Below are 18,783 nucleotides of genomic sequence, written 5' to 3' on the forward strand. Positions count from 1 at the left end.
GATGCTTGATTGGATAAGGGCCCACCCTTAAAGGCCTCATTTTAACTTAGTCATTTCTTTAACTGCTCTATCCAAATATAATCAGTTAAAATTTTGAAAGGAATTCAACATATGAATTTTTGTGGTAAGGGGACAGATTTCAGCTCAGAATAGTCACTTCTTACCCCCTTTTAGAAGTTGTTTATAATTCAGAACATTCAGAAGAGACCAGTAGTTTTTTTTGCATGAAAATATTTCTTCTAAAAATCCCACATAATATCAGAAATTTATCAGATCTCTAAATACACTTTGGGTATTGCTCTTGAAATATTTAAACATTACCACATAGAAAGGCAAAATTCAAGTTTTCTAAACTTAGGCTTAATCTATTTTAAAACACTTTTGATTTTTAAATAATTTTGGTTAATCCACCTACTTGTTTGGTGTTACAGGCTCATTTATTAATTCTGTTGGTCCCTTGAACTCATAAGCATTGCACTTAAATCTTACCACATTTTCTTAAATGACTTTTCTTTCTTTCCTAAGGAGGAGAGTAATCTAATTCCCGTTGATCAGCTGGGCCAGAAACTCTTGAAGAAGATAGGAATATCTTGGAATAAGAAGTACCGAAAACAGTATGGACCACTGCGAAAGGTATTCATGACATCCTTCTAGAAAGTTCCATTACCAAGAAATTTTATTGTGATCTTGGCAACATGAATTTCTTTGCAGAAGAAAATTTAAATTAGATAGAAATATAATTAGTATTTTTCTTAATGGTTAAAATTCAGTTAAATGGCTTAGTAATTTATCATAGAATCAAGAATTAAGAAAGAGAAGAATAGAGAATATTCTTTTAATCATAACAGCAGAAAATGTCACCAAGTTCATATTCTTTTTTTTTTAATTAATTAATTTTAATTGGAGGATAATTACTTTACAGTATTGTAGTGGTTTTTGCCATACATCAACATGAATCCCCCATGGGTACACATGTGTCCCCTATCCTAAACCCCTCTCCCCTGTCTCTCCCCATTCCATCCCTCTGGGTTGTTCCAGAGCACCAGCTTTGAGTGCTCTGCTTCAGGCATTGAACTTGCACAGGTCATCTCTCTTACATGTGGTAATATACATATTTCAATGCTATTCTCTCAAATCATCCCACCCTCACCTTCTCCCACAGAGTCCAAAAGTCTGTTCTTCACATCTATGTCTATTTTGCTGCCTTGCATAGATCATCTTTACGGTCTTTCTAAATTCCATATATATGCATTAATATACAGTATTCGTGTTTCTCTTTCTGACTTACTTCACTCTGTATAATAGGCTCCAGTTTCATCCACCTCATTAGAACTGACTCAAATGTGTTCCTTTTTATAGCTGAGTAATACTCCATTGTATATATGCAAAGTACATATTCTAAGGCTTATCATCTTATAGAAATGTCTTCTGGCATTCATCCACATTTCACTTGATCTTTCTTTGACACACAATTCTGCTAAACTTGGCAGTCTGGTTTCCTCAACTGTAAGATGAGCAAAAGCTGGTAATGCCAGAATTGAGACAAAAACTTGACTGAAAACAAGCAAAGCAACAAAACGCTTAGTAAACATTTGGAGCTGTTTCTTGTAGAAGCAGGGTGCCTACGTGCTTCTGTCCGTGTTTAAGTTCATCTTTTAATTAGACCGCAGTTCATAAATGAAGTTATTTACCCTGACTTCCCTGGTGGCTCAGACGGTAAAGCGTCTGTCTACAATGCGGGAGACCCGGGTTCGATCCCTGGGTTAGGAAGATCCTCTGGAGAAGGAAATGGTGATCCACTCCAGGACTATCTCCTGGAAAATCCCATGGACAGAGGAGCCTGGTAGTCTACAGCCTGTGGGGTCGCAAAGAGTCGGACACGACTGAGTGACTTCACTTCACTTCACTTCACCCTGAGTTCATGGACAGTCTTAGGTTTTCAATCAAAACGATTGGATCAGTGTTTCAGTATTTTACTATTAAGTATGTTATCAGCTGCGCAGGGGCTTTATTGTTTTGTTTTTAAATAAAAATATTCTTCATAAGTTTGAGGAAGTTAGCTGTTACTCATAGTTGACTGGTAGTTTTATCTCTTTTTTTCTTTGAAGTTAATTTGTGCTTTTATTTGCCAATATAGCTTAACTACAGTGGCTTGCAAACTTTTTTAACCTAAAAAATACATTTTACATCACAGTCCAGTAAACACATATGTATAGAACATGTATACTTATCTGTATAATAAGTTTAATGAGCAGTTTTATAACAAAAAGAAGGTACAGAAGTTTCCCATATTCCCCTTCCCTACAACATGCCTAGATGTTATCAACATCATTCATCAGGGTGGTTGGTTGGTTAGCTTGTTTTTCCTAAACCAAAGATGAACTCTAATGATGTGTTATAATCACCAAAGTCCACAGTTCATCTTAGGATTCATTCTAATGAAGTAAGTAGTACTACATTCTGTGGGTTTAGAAAAAAAATGTATAATGACATATATCCATTGTTATAATGTCATACAAAGTATTTCCACTGCACTAAAAAATTGTATTCTGTGTATTCATCTCCCCTTACTTCCAGACTCCTAACAACCACTAATCTTTTTATTGTATCCATAGTTTTTGCCTTTGCCAGAATGGCATAAATAGTTGAAATCTCTCTTTCTTTCAAAGCCTTTATATTTCTATGACCACTTGTGACCCACGCATTCATGGGCTGAACAGACTCTAAGTAGCAAACTTGCCCACTAAATCTGCAGCTTTCTTTCCAATATTGAACCTTGTCCCACTGGTCCTGCCCAACAGCCACATGAAGTGCAGAGGACACGTAGAGAGTATTTGGTCATAGGAAGGCCACAAGTTTTATGCCCCTTGTCACAGTGAACCGAGATTCCTTTTGGGTGTGTTATAAGCAGCTAATAGTTGTATCTTGAATAGAGGTTGGAGTTTATCAAATGCTGTTTGTTTACATTTATTGATGTGACCACATGGCTCTTTTCTTTTCCTCTGTTAATGTGGTGAATTCTGTTGACTTTTTTCAATGTTAAAGCAAATCTTACATTTCTGGGATAAATCACATTTGATCATGACATAGTTTTATGTATTTCTATTGTTTATGTTGAGCTTCCCTTGCAGCTCAGTCAGTAAAGAGTCTGCCTGCAAGGCAGGAGACCCGGGTTCAATTCCTGGGTCGGGAAGATCTCCTGGAGAAGGAAATGGCAAATGTTTGGCTCATGTTTTAAGATTTTGTGCCTATGTTTATGAGAGACATGAGTCTTTAACTTCCTTTTTTGTAGTGTCTTTGTCAGATTTTATTATCAGAGTTAGGGAGGATTCAAAACAGGGAAATTCTTACTTTTTTATATTCTTGGAAAGAATTTTCTTGAGGTAGATTATTATGTCTTTCTTAAATGTTTGATAAAGCTAGTTAGACCTGAAATGTTCTTACGGGAAGCTTTTTATATTCTAGTTTTAATTTGTTTGTAGAGCTACTTACACTTTTATTACTTCTTGGGTTGTCTTAGAAAATTATATTTTTAAAAGAATTTGTCCTTTTATATATGGTGTCAAATTTATTGGCATGGAGTTGTTCAGAATATCTCATATTATCTTTTTTAGTGTCTGTAGGACCTAAAGTTCTTCATTTTCACTCCTGAAATTAGTAATTTGTGTTTGCTCACTTTTTTCATAAGTCTTTCTTTAGGGCTTATCAAATTTTGATAAAACAGCTTTTCAAAAAACAACTTTTACCTTTATTTTCTACTCATCTGTTTTCAACTGCATTGATTTCTGTTTTTAGTTATTTCCTCCCTTTCACCTCTGGGATTTAATTTAATCATCCTTTTCTAGCTTCTTGGGTGGGTATCGCAGTTGTTTTTTAAAACATGCTTTTAAATCATAATTTCCTTCTTAGCACTAGTTTGTGCTCCATCGCCTAATCGTATCCAACTTTTTGTGACCCATGGACTAGCCCATCCTGCCAGGCTCCTCCATCTGTGGGATTCTCCAGGCAAGAATGCTGGAGTGTGTAACCATTGCCTTCTCCAGAGGATCTTCCTGACCCAGGAACTGAATCTAGGTCTCCTGCATTGCAGGTGGATTCTTTACCATCTGAGTCATGGTCCCTGCCTTCAAATCTACTTTGTTTGGTATTATTACCTACTTTGCACCAAGCTTTCTAATGCAAGTGTGTCTGTTGTAAACAGTATGAAGTTGGTTTTTGTTGGTTTTGGAAAATTGTGATTTTTAAGGAACTTAACCTCTTAAAGTGTCAAATTTGTTGGCATAAAGTTGTTTGAAATACTACCATATTATCCTTTTAATATCTGTAGGATCTATAAGACCCTATTTCATTTCTGATATTGGTAATTCGTGTTTTTTAGATTTCTTTTTCATCAGTCTTGCTAGGGGTTTATCAAGGTTATTAACCTTTTCAAAGAAACAGCTTTGCATTTGTTTTTCTCTTTTGTTCATCTGTTTTATAACAAATAATAGAGTTTGATAGTCCCCCTTTTAATTAGCATATTCAGTCCATTTATTTTTAATGTATTAATTTGTATAGTTGAGTTGAATTCATCATCTAACCATTTGATTTTTATTTGCCTCCTTTATTCTTTGTTCCTTTTTTTTTCTTTCTTGCCTTTTGAATTAATCGAGTAATTTTTAATGTTTTATTTTTGTCTCTGTTGACTTTTTGGCTGTAGTTCTTTAATTTTTTTACTGTAGGGATTGCACTATACATAAGTTAGTATTGTAATTTACAGACCAATAATGTAACACTTCATGTACCATATAAGAGGCTTACAGTAGTATAATTCCATTTTCCTACTCATCCTTTTCTGCTGTTGTCTTGTATCTTACCGTTATTTGTAAATGCACCATGTGTTTGTATGTATGTGTTTCCTTTAAACATTTAAATGACTTTTAAATAAATTAATGAAAAAAAAGCATGTTTTATTTTACCCAGTCTGGTGTTTATTGTTCCTTCTTGCATGTCCAAGTTTACATCTAATATCCTTTCCCTTCAACCTAGAGATCTTCCTTTAGTGTTTTTCCGGGCATCTAGAACCACGGGCAAAAGTATTCTCACTTTTTGTTTGTCTGATGTTTTTATTTTGCTTTCGTTTTTTTAAATGGCATTCTTGCTGGATGTAAAATTTTAGGTTAATAGCTTTTATTTGTTTTTTTTCCGGCACTTTAAAATGTCATTTTATTATGTTCTGGCTTCCTTTATTTTGGCTGAGAAGTCAGTGTCACTTAAATGTAACATGTCTTTTTTTCTGTTTACTTTTAAAATCATCTCTTTATCTTTGGTCTTTAGCAGTTTAACAATAATGTGTCTTGGTATGGCATTCTTTGTGTTTATTTGCTTTGTATCTGCTAAGTTTTTTTATATCAGGTTTGAAATCTTTCTTCAGTTTTGGCCATTATATTTTCAATTTATTTTTCTACTCTATTCTCTCTCTCTTCTTCAAAACGTACAGTTACATATATATGGACTATTCAGTATTTCCTCACTGGTCGTAGGTATTCTCGTAGGGTTTTGGGGGGGGGGGGGGGCGCGGTTTCCCCCTTGGCTCCAATTTGGGTAATTTCCATTGACCTGTCTTCTGCTGTATCCAGTCTTCTGTCAAGCCCAGCCAGTGGATTTTTTTGTTTCAGTTATTATCTTATTCAGCTGTAGATTTTTCACGTAGGTCTTATTTAACATGCCCGTTTCTTTGCTGTAATTCCACATTTGAACCTACTCTGTACCTCCTTTCCTATAAATTTATGTATTTCAATAACTTTACTATTATAACATCTGGATTGTTTCTGGGTCTATATTCACTTTTTTGTCTCTTGTGAGTTGACTATCTTATCTCTTTATTATGAATCACATTGTCCTGTTTCTTTGCATGCCACATACTCTTATATTGCTTGTTGGACATTGTGGAAGATGTGTTTTAGAGGCTGTGGAGTATAAGAGTTTTTCATTATAATCTAACAGACCCTTAAGTAACTTTGAATCACCTTGATCCTGTGGAAGCTTCATTTGGGGCTTTGGTAGGGTGGATCTGTTGTAGTTTAGCTGAAAGTCCTAGGGAGTAGCTGGTAGTCCTGGGGCCTGCATGGTCCTTCCTCTTAAGGCAGAGGTTAGCAAGCATGGGCAGGCTAGGGATTGCTGCCCTATTTTGTACAGCCCCCAGCTAAGAACTGTCTTTACATTTTCAAACGGTTATGCTTAAAAAGGGGCTCAGGTTTGCCTCTTAGCCCACAAAGCCTAAACTATTACTGTCTAGCCCTTTACAGAAAAGTTTACCAATCCCTGACCTAAGACGGGACCCTTCTAGAATCTCAGTGGAAAGCCTGAGGTGTTTGTCGTATGCCTCAGACTTGGCAGGACTTCAGCTCCATGCTCTTCCTGTCCAGCAGCAGGGGCCAAAATTCTGCTTATATCTTGGATCTCCCAGCTGTTGCTTTCCCCTCAGTTCCTTGGGTCTCAGACTGTACATGTGCCATTCAAAAGTCAGCTAAGGATGGGAGTAGGTTTTGATATAGGGTTACTTCTGGAATTTTCTCTTTCACTCTCCTGCCTCTCTGACATTCTCCTGAGTCCAGTAAGACTCCTGCCCTTCTCTTGAACTCTCTTCCTGTCGTTCTGTGCAGCAGACTGGAAAGTGGCGGGTCCGTGCGGAGCTCACCCAGCTCGTTTCCCTGTTTGAAGGGTTATGACTCCCCCACCCCCACTTTGTCTGCTTTTGGTTACTCTTCAAACAGTTGTTTTCTTTATTTTGCTTAAAGTTTATGATTTTTAATCAGTGGGGTTACTCTCATAATAAAATTCTCTGCCATTACTGGGACCAGACTACACTGAAGTTTGAAGTTTAAAAGAGTTTATCTTCAACTATCGAACAAAGAGAAAAATTGCTGTATGGAAAGTATTCATTACTGAAACCATCTGTTATATATAGTGTTAACATATTACCTCTGGGTCATCTGTTTGATCAGAGAGTATGCATCATTACAAATTCTTCCTTTCCAAGAGAAAAATGAGAAGATCACCTTTCTGTGTTGTTCGATGAGCTAAGAAAATGTTCCATATGCCCCCAAGTGATTTTCTGTGTGAAGTAGTTTGTGCTGAGACAAAAGGAAGAGGTACAGGCCTTGTAGAAATTAGGGTGGAAAGATGGGGTAGGCTGGGGAAGAAAATTTTTTTTCTTCCTAATCCTTTAGCTGGAGGAATTTGAGCATCTTTGAGATTATGACTTAACCTTTCAGTGTTTTGGTTTCTTGAGCTAGCCTGTCAGCTTCCAGGAAAGACAATACTTAATTTAATTTATGTAAGCTTGTAATTATGACTATATCCCATACTTTTGTAAGGATTATCTTCTATGATGCTTCATTGTGTAATTTCCTTTGTTTTGTGCTTTGTTTGGATTGCTTTAAACATTTTGAAAGTGTTTTTGTAATCTGTTTCAGTAAAGATTTTTTAAAACAGCATTAAAACAGTTATTGAGATATAATTAAAACATGTTTAAGACTGTGTCATCACAGGGCATGTGCTGAGAGGCTAGGGCCCAGGGGTAGGAATGTCCAAAAAAAAACCAAAACACTAAAAAAGATTGTGTCATGGCAGCTTTCTCCCTGGATATAGCTATTAGACTGTTCAACAGAAAGTACTCTGGTTTTTATTAAATGTTTTATTATGGCCCAAATGAAATTTTTTTCCCTCTTAACTGGCCAGGCCAAAAAGTTGACATACACAGAAAGGAAACATTTTTTAATCATGTCAATGAAAATTTTTTTTGTTAACCTAATGTTTGGTTTTTGTTTCTGTACAGTTTTTGCAGCTTCATTCTCAGATATTTCTGCTCAGTTCAGATGAAAGTACAGTTCGTCTATTGAAGGACTCTTCTCTCCAGGTTGAGTCTGATATCCAAAGAAATGATCAACGACTTTTCAAGACACTTACTTCAGAATCCTTAAAGTTAAATGATGGACCCTCCTGTCCCCACTGGTTTGATATAAATGATTCCAGAGTCCAACCAATCAAGGAAAAGGATATTGAACAGCAATTTCAAGGAAAAGAAAGTGCCTACATGCTGTTTTATCGGAAATCCCAGTTACAGAGACCCCCTGAAGGTATGGCAAGATAAATGTCCCTTTTTGTTTAAGTTGATGACTATAGAAGATAAATATTGAGTGCTATTTGAAGTTTTGCCCTTTTAGAAGAAGGTTTACTCTTGGAATATTTAAAATATTTTCAAGTTAACTAGAACTATACCAGAAAGTCAACATTTTGTCATTTTAAAAAGATGATATATTTCTGGTTTTTTTCACCGGGTAATATGAGGCCATAGTTAGATTTTCACAATGGCATTTCCTTGGATCACATCATGTTTTCTTGTTGTGTGGGCAGAGCAGACACAATTGTTCTTCATTCAAGCTTGTCTCTACAGTTCGAGCAAGTGTTGTCATTGGGTTGCAATTGGCCTTGATCTTATTTTCATGTGTTCCCTTTTATTTCCTTTTTTCCTTTTCCTCAAGGTAATAAGTTTTTAAGCAGTTGAGTATCTTTGAAGCCCTCTTTGCTGAATCTTCTAAGAGAACTGATACCATGGTGGAGGTTAAACACTGAGATCCACAATGATAAATTTTTGAGCTTAAGCTACTAACATTAATTAGTCTGTAAGACTATTTTTAAATCACTTCCCAGAATTTATGCAAAAGTGAAAAATCCTAACTAGGAAAGCTGTTTAGATTGAAACGTATCTATGATTACAGATGCGGATACTGTTCTTGGATAATGAGAATAGTGATCATTTTTATAAGAATAAAAATAAAGTAGTTACTGATTTGCAATGAATCAAAGGAAATTAACTCTCTGGACCTGAAACAGTAACAATTATGTAATGGTTCTATTGACCAGAAAGGTTTTTTCCCCTGAGGGGAAAAAAATCTGGTAATCGTTCTGATAAAAAATATTGAAGAAAAATTGAATTCACAATTGTAGAAATATATATCAGTTTTTTTCAGATGACATATTGTTTTTTTCACTGAATTGAACTTCAGTGTACATAATTAGAATATGTACTAAGTGACAATTTTCCAGTTAGCTTCAGTTCAGTTCAGTCGCTCAGTCGTGTCCTACTTGGTGCACGCCAGGCTTCCCTGTCCATCACCAACTCCCAGAGTTCACTCAAACTCATGTCCATCGAGTTAGTGATGCCATCCAGCCATCTCATCCTCTGTTGTCCCCTTCTCCTCCTGCCCCCAATCCCTCCCAGCATCAGAGTCTTTTCCAATGAGTCAACTCTTCGCATGAGGTAGCCAGAGTATTGGAGTTTCAGCTTTAGCATCAGTCCTTCCAATGAACACCCAGGACTGATTTCCTTTAGGGTGGACTGGTTGGATGTCCTTGCAGTCCAAGGAACTCTCAAAGAGTCTTCTCCAACACCACAGTTCAAAAGCATCAATTTTTCAGTGCTCAGCTTTCTTCATAGTCCAACTCTTACATCCATACATGACCACTGGAAAAACCATAGCCTTGACTAGACGGACCTTTGTGGACAAAGTAATGTCTCTGCTTTTGAATATGTTTTTAGAATTTAAATAAAGGTCTAGCTAAAGTCTTGATGGTTTTTTAGGGGGTTAAAGGGATGGAACTTGGCAAAATGATGCTAAAATTCATCTCAAAAGATAAATTAATGAAAACTGAAGAGAGAATGCTAAAGGAAAATTTACTCTATCAGTGTAAACATTTATAATGCTGTACTAATTAAGACAGTGTAGCACTAATGCAGAGGTAGACAGATCATTGAGCAATAAGCCCAGAAGCTGATCTAAGTATTTTTAGGATTTTAATCCATAAAAAGGTAGCCTTTCAGATAAATAGGGGGAAAATGAATTACTCTGTAAATACAACTGGGAAGTTGGTTAGTTGCTAATCACTTGAATTAACAGTTAGTACAAGTGATTATATTTATCCCTTTCATGAAATTATACTTCCTTTAATGTTTATATAAAAAAGAAGCCTTAAAATGTATAAAATGTAGATATTTTTCTGATCTTAAGATAGAAAAGACCTTTCTTAGCTTGAAAGCAACCAAAAAAATGAAGGAAAAGTGATGCAAACCTTAACTGTCTATGTGTGTTAGTCACTTAGTTGTGACTAACACTTGTGACACTTTGTGACCCCTTAGACTATAGCCTGCCAGACTCTTCTGGCCATGGAATTCTCCAGGCAAGAATACTGGAGTGGGTAACCATTCCCTTCTCTAGGGGATCTTCCCAACCTAGGGACTGAACCTGGCCTCCTGAGTTGCAGGCACTCTTTACCACCTGAGCTGCCAGGGAGGCCCACATTAGCCCTATTATACAACGCCAGAAGGCAGATGACAGGCCAGTGGGAAACAGAAAGATATGTGACAGATTTATCTTCCCTGTCTGTAGACTGCGCTTACATTTATTCCATTGTGCTCAGTAGTGAATTGGAAAAAGGATATAAATAATGTACAAAAGAAGAAATAAGAACAACCAATAAACTGCCAAAAAAGATCTATCTAGCCCATAACCAAAAAACATGAATCATAACAGCAGTGAGTGACTTTTATCCTCCCAAATCAAGTATTTCTGTTAATCTGGTTCTCAACAATTAGCACTTCCTCTACATTTGGTAGGTATATAAAGTAATACAACCGCTTTGGTTATATGTATTTAAAAACCTTAAGCCAATAATTGTACAGATTTGTTTTGAAATAACGAGCTGTTCAGAGATACTCATTACCCCTGTTACTTTGTAGTAATGACTAACTGGACATCACCCGAATGTCCAACAGAAATGGATTAATTCAGCTATTTATAGAATGGGCTACCATGCAGTCATTTAAAGCTTTGGAAAAATATTCACAGTGTATTAAATGAAAAAGCGAGTTATATGTTTGTTGACTATAATCTCAGTTGTTTTAAATAGATGTGGGATGTGTGTGTGTGTGTGTGTGTGTGTGTGTGTGTACAGACACACTGTGTAGACTAAACACCAGAAGTATATATAGATCCTCCAAAAAAAAGTATATAGATCACATTTTAGCAGTATTCCCTAAGAGTATGATTATAGGTGATATTTATTTCTTTTACATTAAAAAAACATTTCTAGAACTTTCATTTATAATGATCATTTGGTATCAGGAAGAAAATAGCCCATGTTCTTTTTAAAAAGTATATTTAAAAAGAGTTGAAGAAATGGAATTCTCTAGCTTGGCTTAAAGAACTGTTTACCTTTTTTATGTTTTAATATTTTCAATTTACAGATGGGAAAACTAAGATCCAGAGAAAGTTTGTATTCACGCAGATTGTAGAAGCTTTCCTAGCTCCCAGCATGGTCCTTTAAAGTTTTCTATACTTCCTTTTCAGCACCCAGATTTTATTTAGTCAGCACAAGTTAATGAAAAGTTTTGTTCACAGCTCGAGCTAACCCACGGTACAAGGTTCCATGTCATTTGCTGAGTGAAATGGATGCAGCTAACATTGAACTACAAATAAAAAGGTAACTTTAAGTTACTTTTAGAGTTTGAAAGGTTTTTCTGGGGAGCAAAGATCTGAGGTCTTAAGTATTCAGTTATGAAAATTAAAGAAGAAAAAAAGTCAACTATTTAATGCCAATGTCTTGTTATTAGCTGCTGAATTTTAATACTGAGAGTATCTTTTACTTTGAAATTACCCTTATCTGTGAGAGTGATGAAATAATGACACTTAAATGGCCATTGTTAAGTAAGGATCAAAGTCTAAGAAAACTAGAGAAATCTGAGCACTCGATTGTACTGATTGAGTTATTTCCTCGACACAAAGTCTGTTGTGAAAATTCCCCCTCATGTGTAAGTAGTTGTGGAGAACTGGCCTGTAGTGACAGCACACCAGAGATAGGCAAAAGGGAGGAAATGTGGGGTCTGCAGACTGTTTGGCTTAATGTCAGTCTTGGGCGAAAACCTACAATGGATTATTAAATGGATGATTTGTGAGAACTTGATGATCTCAACATTTTTCTTTTGAGGTCTAACCTTGGACCATGAAGAACTGGTTTTTTATTTGTTTTCTGGGTTGGTGGGTCCATAGGGTACTGGATTAGGGAAATGGATGTTCCTACAGTCTCCTTAGAGACCCAAGGGGCTGCATACATAGCAGGTATGTGTTCAACATTTTTATCATTGATTTGAAGCTGAGAAAAAATAAATTGATTGAACAGCAAATTAAGATCAAAGGAAATAGATCTCAACTAAAATCAAGGCACTAAAAATATAAAAATTTATCAGAGTCAAATTCTGAAGTGTGAAAAATAACCAACCTCCATGAGTGGTGTGGATTAGCAGTTAGTACTAAAAACAGGAACAACCCAGGGGGTTTTTAGCCAGCACTAAGCTTTATACTGTGGTCATCAAAAGCTAATGTGTCGTTTGACCGCATTCACAGATCTGTGCCTGAGGTACCTGAGTGGAGGCTACAGATGAGTCATCTAGCTCTCCATTGGCTGAGCTCTGGTGTTTTTGGTGTAGTGCCTCACAGAAGCTCCATGTATTCAGAAGTGTAGCAGATGCAAGGCTGCTGCTGAGGACATATGACCTGGAGAGAGTAGACTCCAGGGATCGTGAGGCTGACTTCAGATAGTTTATGGGAGAGTCTGTGAGGTCTAGTGGAAGGAAGGAGGAAAATAGAAGTTGTAACCCCTTCATGGATCACAGCCTTGTCGTGGCGAAGGGGCTTGCGTAACTCAATGAAACTATGAGCCATGCCGTGCAGGGCCACCCAAGACGGACGGGTCATGGTGGAGAGTTCTGACAAAACGTGGTCCACTGGAGGAGGAAATGGCAAACCACTCCAGTACTCTTGCCACAGGAACCCCATGAACAGTATGAAAAGGCAAAAGGATATGACACCGCAAGATGCACTCCCCAGGTCAGAAGGTGTCCAGTATGCTACTGGGGAAGAGTGGCAGGCGATTGCTAATAGTTCCAGAAAGAATGCAGCAGGCGGGCCACAGTGCTTACCATGGTTTAGGAGCATGTTTCCAGCATTTTGCTCGTAATGATCATCTCAGCATTGAAGATTTCAAGTGTCAATATTTGTTCAGAGTAACACTGCACAGCGTACATTAAAACCATTATCCTTGGAATTCACTGTGGCAGAGCTATTAATTGAGAAACTGAAATGAGACCTCTTGGAGCATGGAAGAAAAGAATGTTAATTATAATTACTTAAGTGGAGAACTTCTTTATATTGTAAGTCAGATACTTTTGGTTTGAGATAAAACAGTATCTTTTATAAAAACATGGCATTTATGTGTTTCTTATGCCTCTTTAAAGGGCAGAATGTGATTCTACAAACAATACTGTTGAATTGCATCTCCACCTCGGCCCCCATTATCATTTCTTCAATGGGGCTCTGCACCCAGTAGTGTCTCAAACAGAAAGCATGTGGGATTTGACCTTTGATAAAAGGAAAACTTTAGGAGATCTTCGACAATCAATATTTCAGGTAATTTAGCCTCACTTCCTCTTAACAGACATTAAGATCCATCTCAAGCTGGATTTTCCTTTTTAAACTTCTGTCTAGGATTCAGCTATTTATTTTTCACAGCAGCTTAGAAAAATCCTACATTTGCCACTTCCATAGAGGGATGGCCCAAATGTCTCCCTTCACTTGTCCGTGTTTTTAAAGAGCTCTTCTTCACAGTCAAGACTCAAAGGGTCCTGTCAGCACATTTTCAGAGAAGAAGCAAGCCTGGTGTATTTAATTTGGGGGAGAGAAAGAGTATAAGGTTGTCTGTTTCAAGGAAAATAAAGAATTGCTTTTTAAAAGGAGTAAAAAGATAGATAATTATGTTGCCTAAAACCAAGAGCCACTAAACGAAAGCAACTAACTTTTCTTGCTTTCATTGTGGAATAACATTTATTAACAAGATTTATAAGGGAAGGAAAATGTCTACTAAAACAAACATGGTTATAATAATGGTCTGCAAATAATTTATCCAGTTGTATTTTAATGACAACAACAATAGTGCTCTTTATTTTGTGTACAGTGCTTTCATATAAATTGTATCATTTGATTCTTCAACTTCAGGAGGACAAGATAGCCCCATTTTAAAGATGAGGAAATTGTGACTTAAAGTGATGTAATGGCTTGCCTAGGGTCAGACATTAGTTCGAAGTAGAACTCGGACTCCAGCCTTGGTTTCCCTACTGTTTCTTTTTCTTAATTTTACTTTACCCCACACTACATCCTGTCAAGGAAAAGAGCAGTAGAAAATGGAAGCACTCCCCCATAGAAATTAATTAATTTTCTGAAAAATTGTATCATTTATCAAAATTATTAGCTTTCTTTTGAGTTTCCCATTGTACAAAGAAAAGCAGGCGATTTCTTCTTTAACTTTAGTTGATTTGAATGATATTTTAATATAGGATCAGGGTTTCTAAAATTGTCTAATACTTCTGAACTTTTCCATTAAAAGTTTATTTCTGAGCCAATCCTGACAGTGTTGATATAGGTAGACTTGGGGACTGGCCCTGCTTGGGGTAGCGTTTCAGGCGGAGAAGGCCTTAGTCCCTGCCGTGATGCTGAAATCCAGCCAGCCACGCTCTTCGTGTTTCGTAGCGTGCGTCTCTGTTACCGCAGGGCTGGCCGGGTGGTGCAGTGGTGAGAATCCACCTGCCAGTGCAGCGTATGCAGGTGACACTGGTTCGATCCCAGGGTCAGGAAGATCCCCTGGGGAAGGAAAGGGCAGCCCACTCCAGTATTTTTTTTTTAATTAACTCATTTTAATTGGAGGATAATTACTATATTGTGGTGGTTTTGCCATACATTGACAGGAATCAGCCATGGGTGCACATGTATCCCACCATCCTGAACGCCCCTCCTGCTCTCCCCATCCCATCCCTCTGGGTTGTCCCAGTGCACCACCTTTGAGTGCCCTGCTTCATGCATCAAACTTGCACTAGTCATCTGTTTCACATATGGTAATATACATGTTTCAATGCTATTCTCTCAAGTCATCCCACCCTCGCCTTCTCCCACAGAGTCCAAAAGACTCTTCTTTACATCTGTGTCTCTCTTGCTGCCTTGCATATAGGATCTTCGTTACCATCTTTCTAAATTGCATAAATATGCATTAATATGCTATATTGGTATTTCTCTTTCTGATTTATTTCACTCTGTATAATAGGCTCCAGTTTCATCCACCTCATTAGAAATGACTCAAATGTATTCTTGTTTATAGCTGAGTAATATTCCATTGTGTATATGTCCCACAACGTCCTTATCTGTTTGTCTGCCGATGGACTTCTAGGTTGCTTCCATGTCCTGGCTATTATAAACAGTGTTGCGATGAACATTGGGGTGCATGTGTCTCTTTCAGTTCTGGTTTCCTCAGTGTGTATGCCCAGTAGTGGGATTGCTGGGTCATATGGCAGTTCTATTTCCAGTTTTTTAAGGAATGTCCCCACTGTTCTCCATAGTGGCTGTACCAGTTTGCATTCCCACCAACAGTGTAAGAGGGTTCCCTTTTCTCCACACCCTCTCCAGCATTTATTGTTTATAGACTTTTTGATGGCAGCCATTCTGACCAGTGTGAAATGATACGTCATTGTGGTTTTGATTTGTATTTCTCTAATAATGCCACTCCAGTATTCTTGCCTGGGAAATCCCATGGACAGAGGAGCCTGGCAGGCTACAGTCCTTGGGGTCGCAAAGAGTTAGATGCGACTGAGTGTGCCCTGTACACCCGCATACACTCTGTTATCTTAGAATTAACCCAGAGGCAGGAGTCTGTGTGACTGACACAGTTAAGTAATCATGTGTGGGTATGAAGTTTCTTTTCATTATTATTATTATTTGTTTATTAGTCTGGGCCAGGTTACAGCATGCAACCTCTTAGCTGTGGCATGTAGAATCTAGTTCCCTGACCAGGGATCAAACCTGGACCCCCTGCATTGGGAGTGCGGAGTCTTGGCCACTGAACACCAGGGAAGTCCCTGAAATTTCTTTTTAAGAGAACTGTCTTGTAATACTGTGGAGAGAGGCTGAATAGGACTGACCTTTATGAGTGATGTTGTTTTGGTGAGGTTGCCACAGTCCTTAGACTCCTAGAGCTAGAAACTTAAAAAAATCCCTGCTAATGTATTGAATAAAGTGGTAGTGCCACTTTTTAAATTCACAAAGGGAGACATTCCTTTCAAGAAGCAAGAATATTCACGTGTGCTGCTTCTCCCTGAATAGGGCTGATTAAACTCATAATTTTTGTTCTTTGGGACCAGGATTCCTGGGCTGGCACACAGATCACTTTGCCTTCTGATAAAAGTGGTCTTCCAGTAAACTAAGTAGAAATGGATGTTGTTGAGAAGGTCACTGTGCTCTTTGTGTATGTCAAGGTTCTTTCATCATTAATGGATGTGAGATTAACTGTCTTTGGATTTGACTAAGTTAATGATGAAAAATGCCTTCTTCCCCCATTTTTGATGCTGGGTAGGCATTGTAGTATTCGTTTGTATCAGCTACATAAAGAAATTGGCACAGTGCTCTTCCTTATTTAATCTGGAAAAGTAATCTCTGTTATTTTTCATTGTCTTCTTTTCTTTCATTCATATTCTGCAGCTGTTAGAATTTTGGGAAGGAGATATGGTTCTTAGTGTTGCAAAGTTTGTACCAGCAGGACTTCATGTTTGCCAGACACTTAACGGTAAGATAAATATTAAGACACAGCATCTTATTTTGTATATTTGCATTTTTTGTGGGGCTCATATGATTTTCTATTCTTGGCCAGTTTCCCCCTACCTACTACTTTTCTTAGCACCTTAAGAAAAATTTTAAAGCTTTGGAAATTTTTTTTATATTACCACAAACTTTTGAGCAAAATGGTTTGAAACTATTTAAATATTTAATATGGCTTGGTTTTTTTACCCAGTTCTCAACTTCAGATTTGGTAACAAGACAAAAGTACTTTAAGAGCTTAAAAGTACTTCCTTTAAATAATAACAAAACATTAATAGCAGTAACAGCAGTAACATTTATCTTGGACTTATGGAGCCAAAGACTAAGACAAGTGTTTGTATAAATTCTCATTTGATTTCACAAAATTCTTTTATCCCCATTTCATAAATGAGAAAACTGAGCATAGAGGCTTGAAGTCCACAAGGACATGCAGCTAATTAGTGGTGGAGTGAGGACGGTGTGATGTGTGTTCACATTGTCAAGTACAGTTGACCTTTTATATTGATTGTTTTTTCCTGCTATCATGCCCACAAAAATTTTGGAGAACATGCTTGCATAAAATGAAAATGAGGAGAAAAAAAGTAAAAAGCATGATGGAAGGAATAAAGATAAAAATAATATCAGTATAATAGCCATAGTTACTTTTTCTTAATTTTCCTTAATGAGAATGCTTTTTCAGACAAATGTTTGTATCTCAGCTCTGTCTTTAAATATTTTTTTCTTTTTGAGGATCATAAGAACAATTTCACTGATAATCTCATCTTCCTAGGAGATGACCTGACACTGTGTGAAATTGAAATCGCCAATGGAGAAGACATCTTTGTATGGAATGGGGTAGAGGTAAATAAGTGTTGAAGAAATGTCCTGAGAGTTTTGGATATGTTTTAAGTTACCATGATAAAATTTTATTCAGTATATGTGACAACACATATATTAGAAAACTGCTGAAATGTCCAATAAATTCTAAGTCCAGTCCATGCTGGTCGTATGTTCAGGGATAGTTGTAGAACGTCTCCATGGGGCCAGGCTGTGTGTTAGAAGCTAGACACAAAGCTGAGTAATCCGTCTGTGTCCTTCAGGCACGAGGTGTAAGTCACTGCACCGAGCTCAGTGCCCAGGAGGGTCTGTCCAGGCTCGGAATGAGGACTCAGCAGGGCGGGACGCTATACTGAGTAGAGGTGGAGGTGACTAAGGGAGCCCAGTTGAGAAAGGGGTGAGGAGCGTCTCACCCCTCCACGGACTCTCCCTCTTTACCACCTCTGAGGACTCACATGTCTGTCTTCACTTGTGATCTATCTCCTAAAAAGTAAACGATGGCTAAGAAACAGCTTCAAAATCTAAAGTTGTGCTTCTGATACTTGGAAGAGATTTTGTGAAAACTTTATTTCACCTGAAAAAAAAAAAGAGGATTATTCTACAAACGTCTTTTACTGCATTACTATGTTGATTTAACTTTGGCCAATATGAACTGTACTAACGATTGACTTGATACTGTTGTAGGTTGGCGGAATCCAGATTCCAACCGGTAGCGACTGTGAACCTCTGCTTTTAAATGTTCTTCATGTAGCAACAAGCAGTGAGGGAGAGGAGTGTCAGCAGTTGATAGAATCTTCACATGTCTTTCCATCTAATGCGGAAATAGGCACTGTATTCACAGCCCTAGCAATTCCAGAGGGAGTCATCTTAATCAACAACACTGAATCTAGAGGTGAAGAGAACTGGACCACCATTCCCAAGGAAGACTTGAAAAAGACATTCAGAGAGCAAGGCCTCAGAAACGGAAGCTCAGTTTTAATCCAGGGCTCTAATGATGGTAACAGGTAACATGCTAAAGGGAGAATGCTTCTTAAAGTTACTTTAGTTACAGTGCTACCTCTTAGAACTCTAAAGCTTTATGTTAATAATGATAAGAGATGTTTCTTTTTATTTCTAGACATTGTGTTCTATATATCATAAATAGGAATGTTCTTGGTTAGGCAACCTGGAAAAAAATGATATTATAATGTGATTTCTTTTTGTTTTTAATTTGATAAATGTGGTAACTAGATAA

General features: G+C 37.3%; 1 protein-coding gene and 1 non-coding gene across 25 annotated transcripts in view; one reads left to right on the forward strand and one right to left on the reverse strand.

Annotated features, from left to right (window-relative positions):
• Window positions 1–18,783, forward strand: part of USP40 (ubiquitin specific peptidase 40) — an 83,291-nt gene that overhangs the window by 23,189 nt on the left and 41,319 nt on the right. For 13 of the 24 annotated variants that reach the window (XR_011255989.1, XR_011255985.1, XR_011255983.1 and 10 more), the window contains 7 exons: window positions 526–633; window positions 7,820–8,120; window positions 11,442–11,523; window positions 13,334–13,505; window positions 16,617–16,701; window positions 17,503–17,573; window positions 18,234–18,553. Coding sequence is in view for 8 of the 24 variants with exons in the window: in XM_069584851.1 (XP_069440952.1) it covers window positions 526–633; window positions 7,820–8,120; window positions 11,442–11,523; window positions 13,334–13,505; window positions 16,617–16,701; window positions 17,503–17,573; window positions 18,234–18,553 (1,139 nt within the window). In the remaining 16 variants the exon portion in view is untranslated. Of the gene's footprint in view, window positions 1–525; window positions 634–7,819; window positions 8,121–11,441; window positions 11,524–12,694; window positions 13,250–13,333; window positions 13,506–16,616; window positions 16,702–17,502; window positions 17,574–18,233; window positions 18,554–18,783 lie in introns of those variants that run through there. The other 11 variants (XR_011255995.1, XR_011255999.1, XM_069585004.1 and 8 more) reach the window with 6 other exon arrangements.
• Window positions 2,822–2,955, reverse strand: LOC138431664 (small nucleolar RNA SNORA11). The gene has a single exon (XR_011253813.1). It is a non-coding gene; the product is annotated as a small nucleolar RNA SNORA11 (small nucleolar RNA).

Source organism: Ovis canadensis, chromosome 1, assembly GCF_042477335.2.
Source record: "Ovis canadensis isolate MfBH-ARS-UI-01 breed Bighorn chromosome 1, ARS-UI_OviCan_v2, whole genome shotgun sequence".
Lineage (NCBI taxonomy): Eukaryota > Metazoa > Chordata > Mammalia > Artiodactyla > Bovidae > Ovis > Ovis canadensis.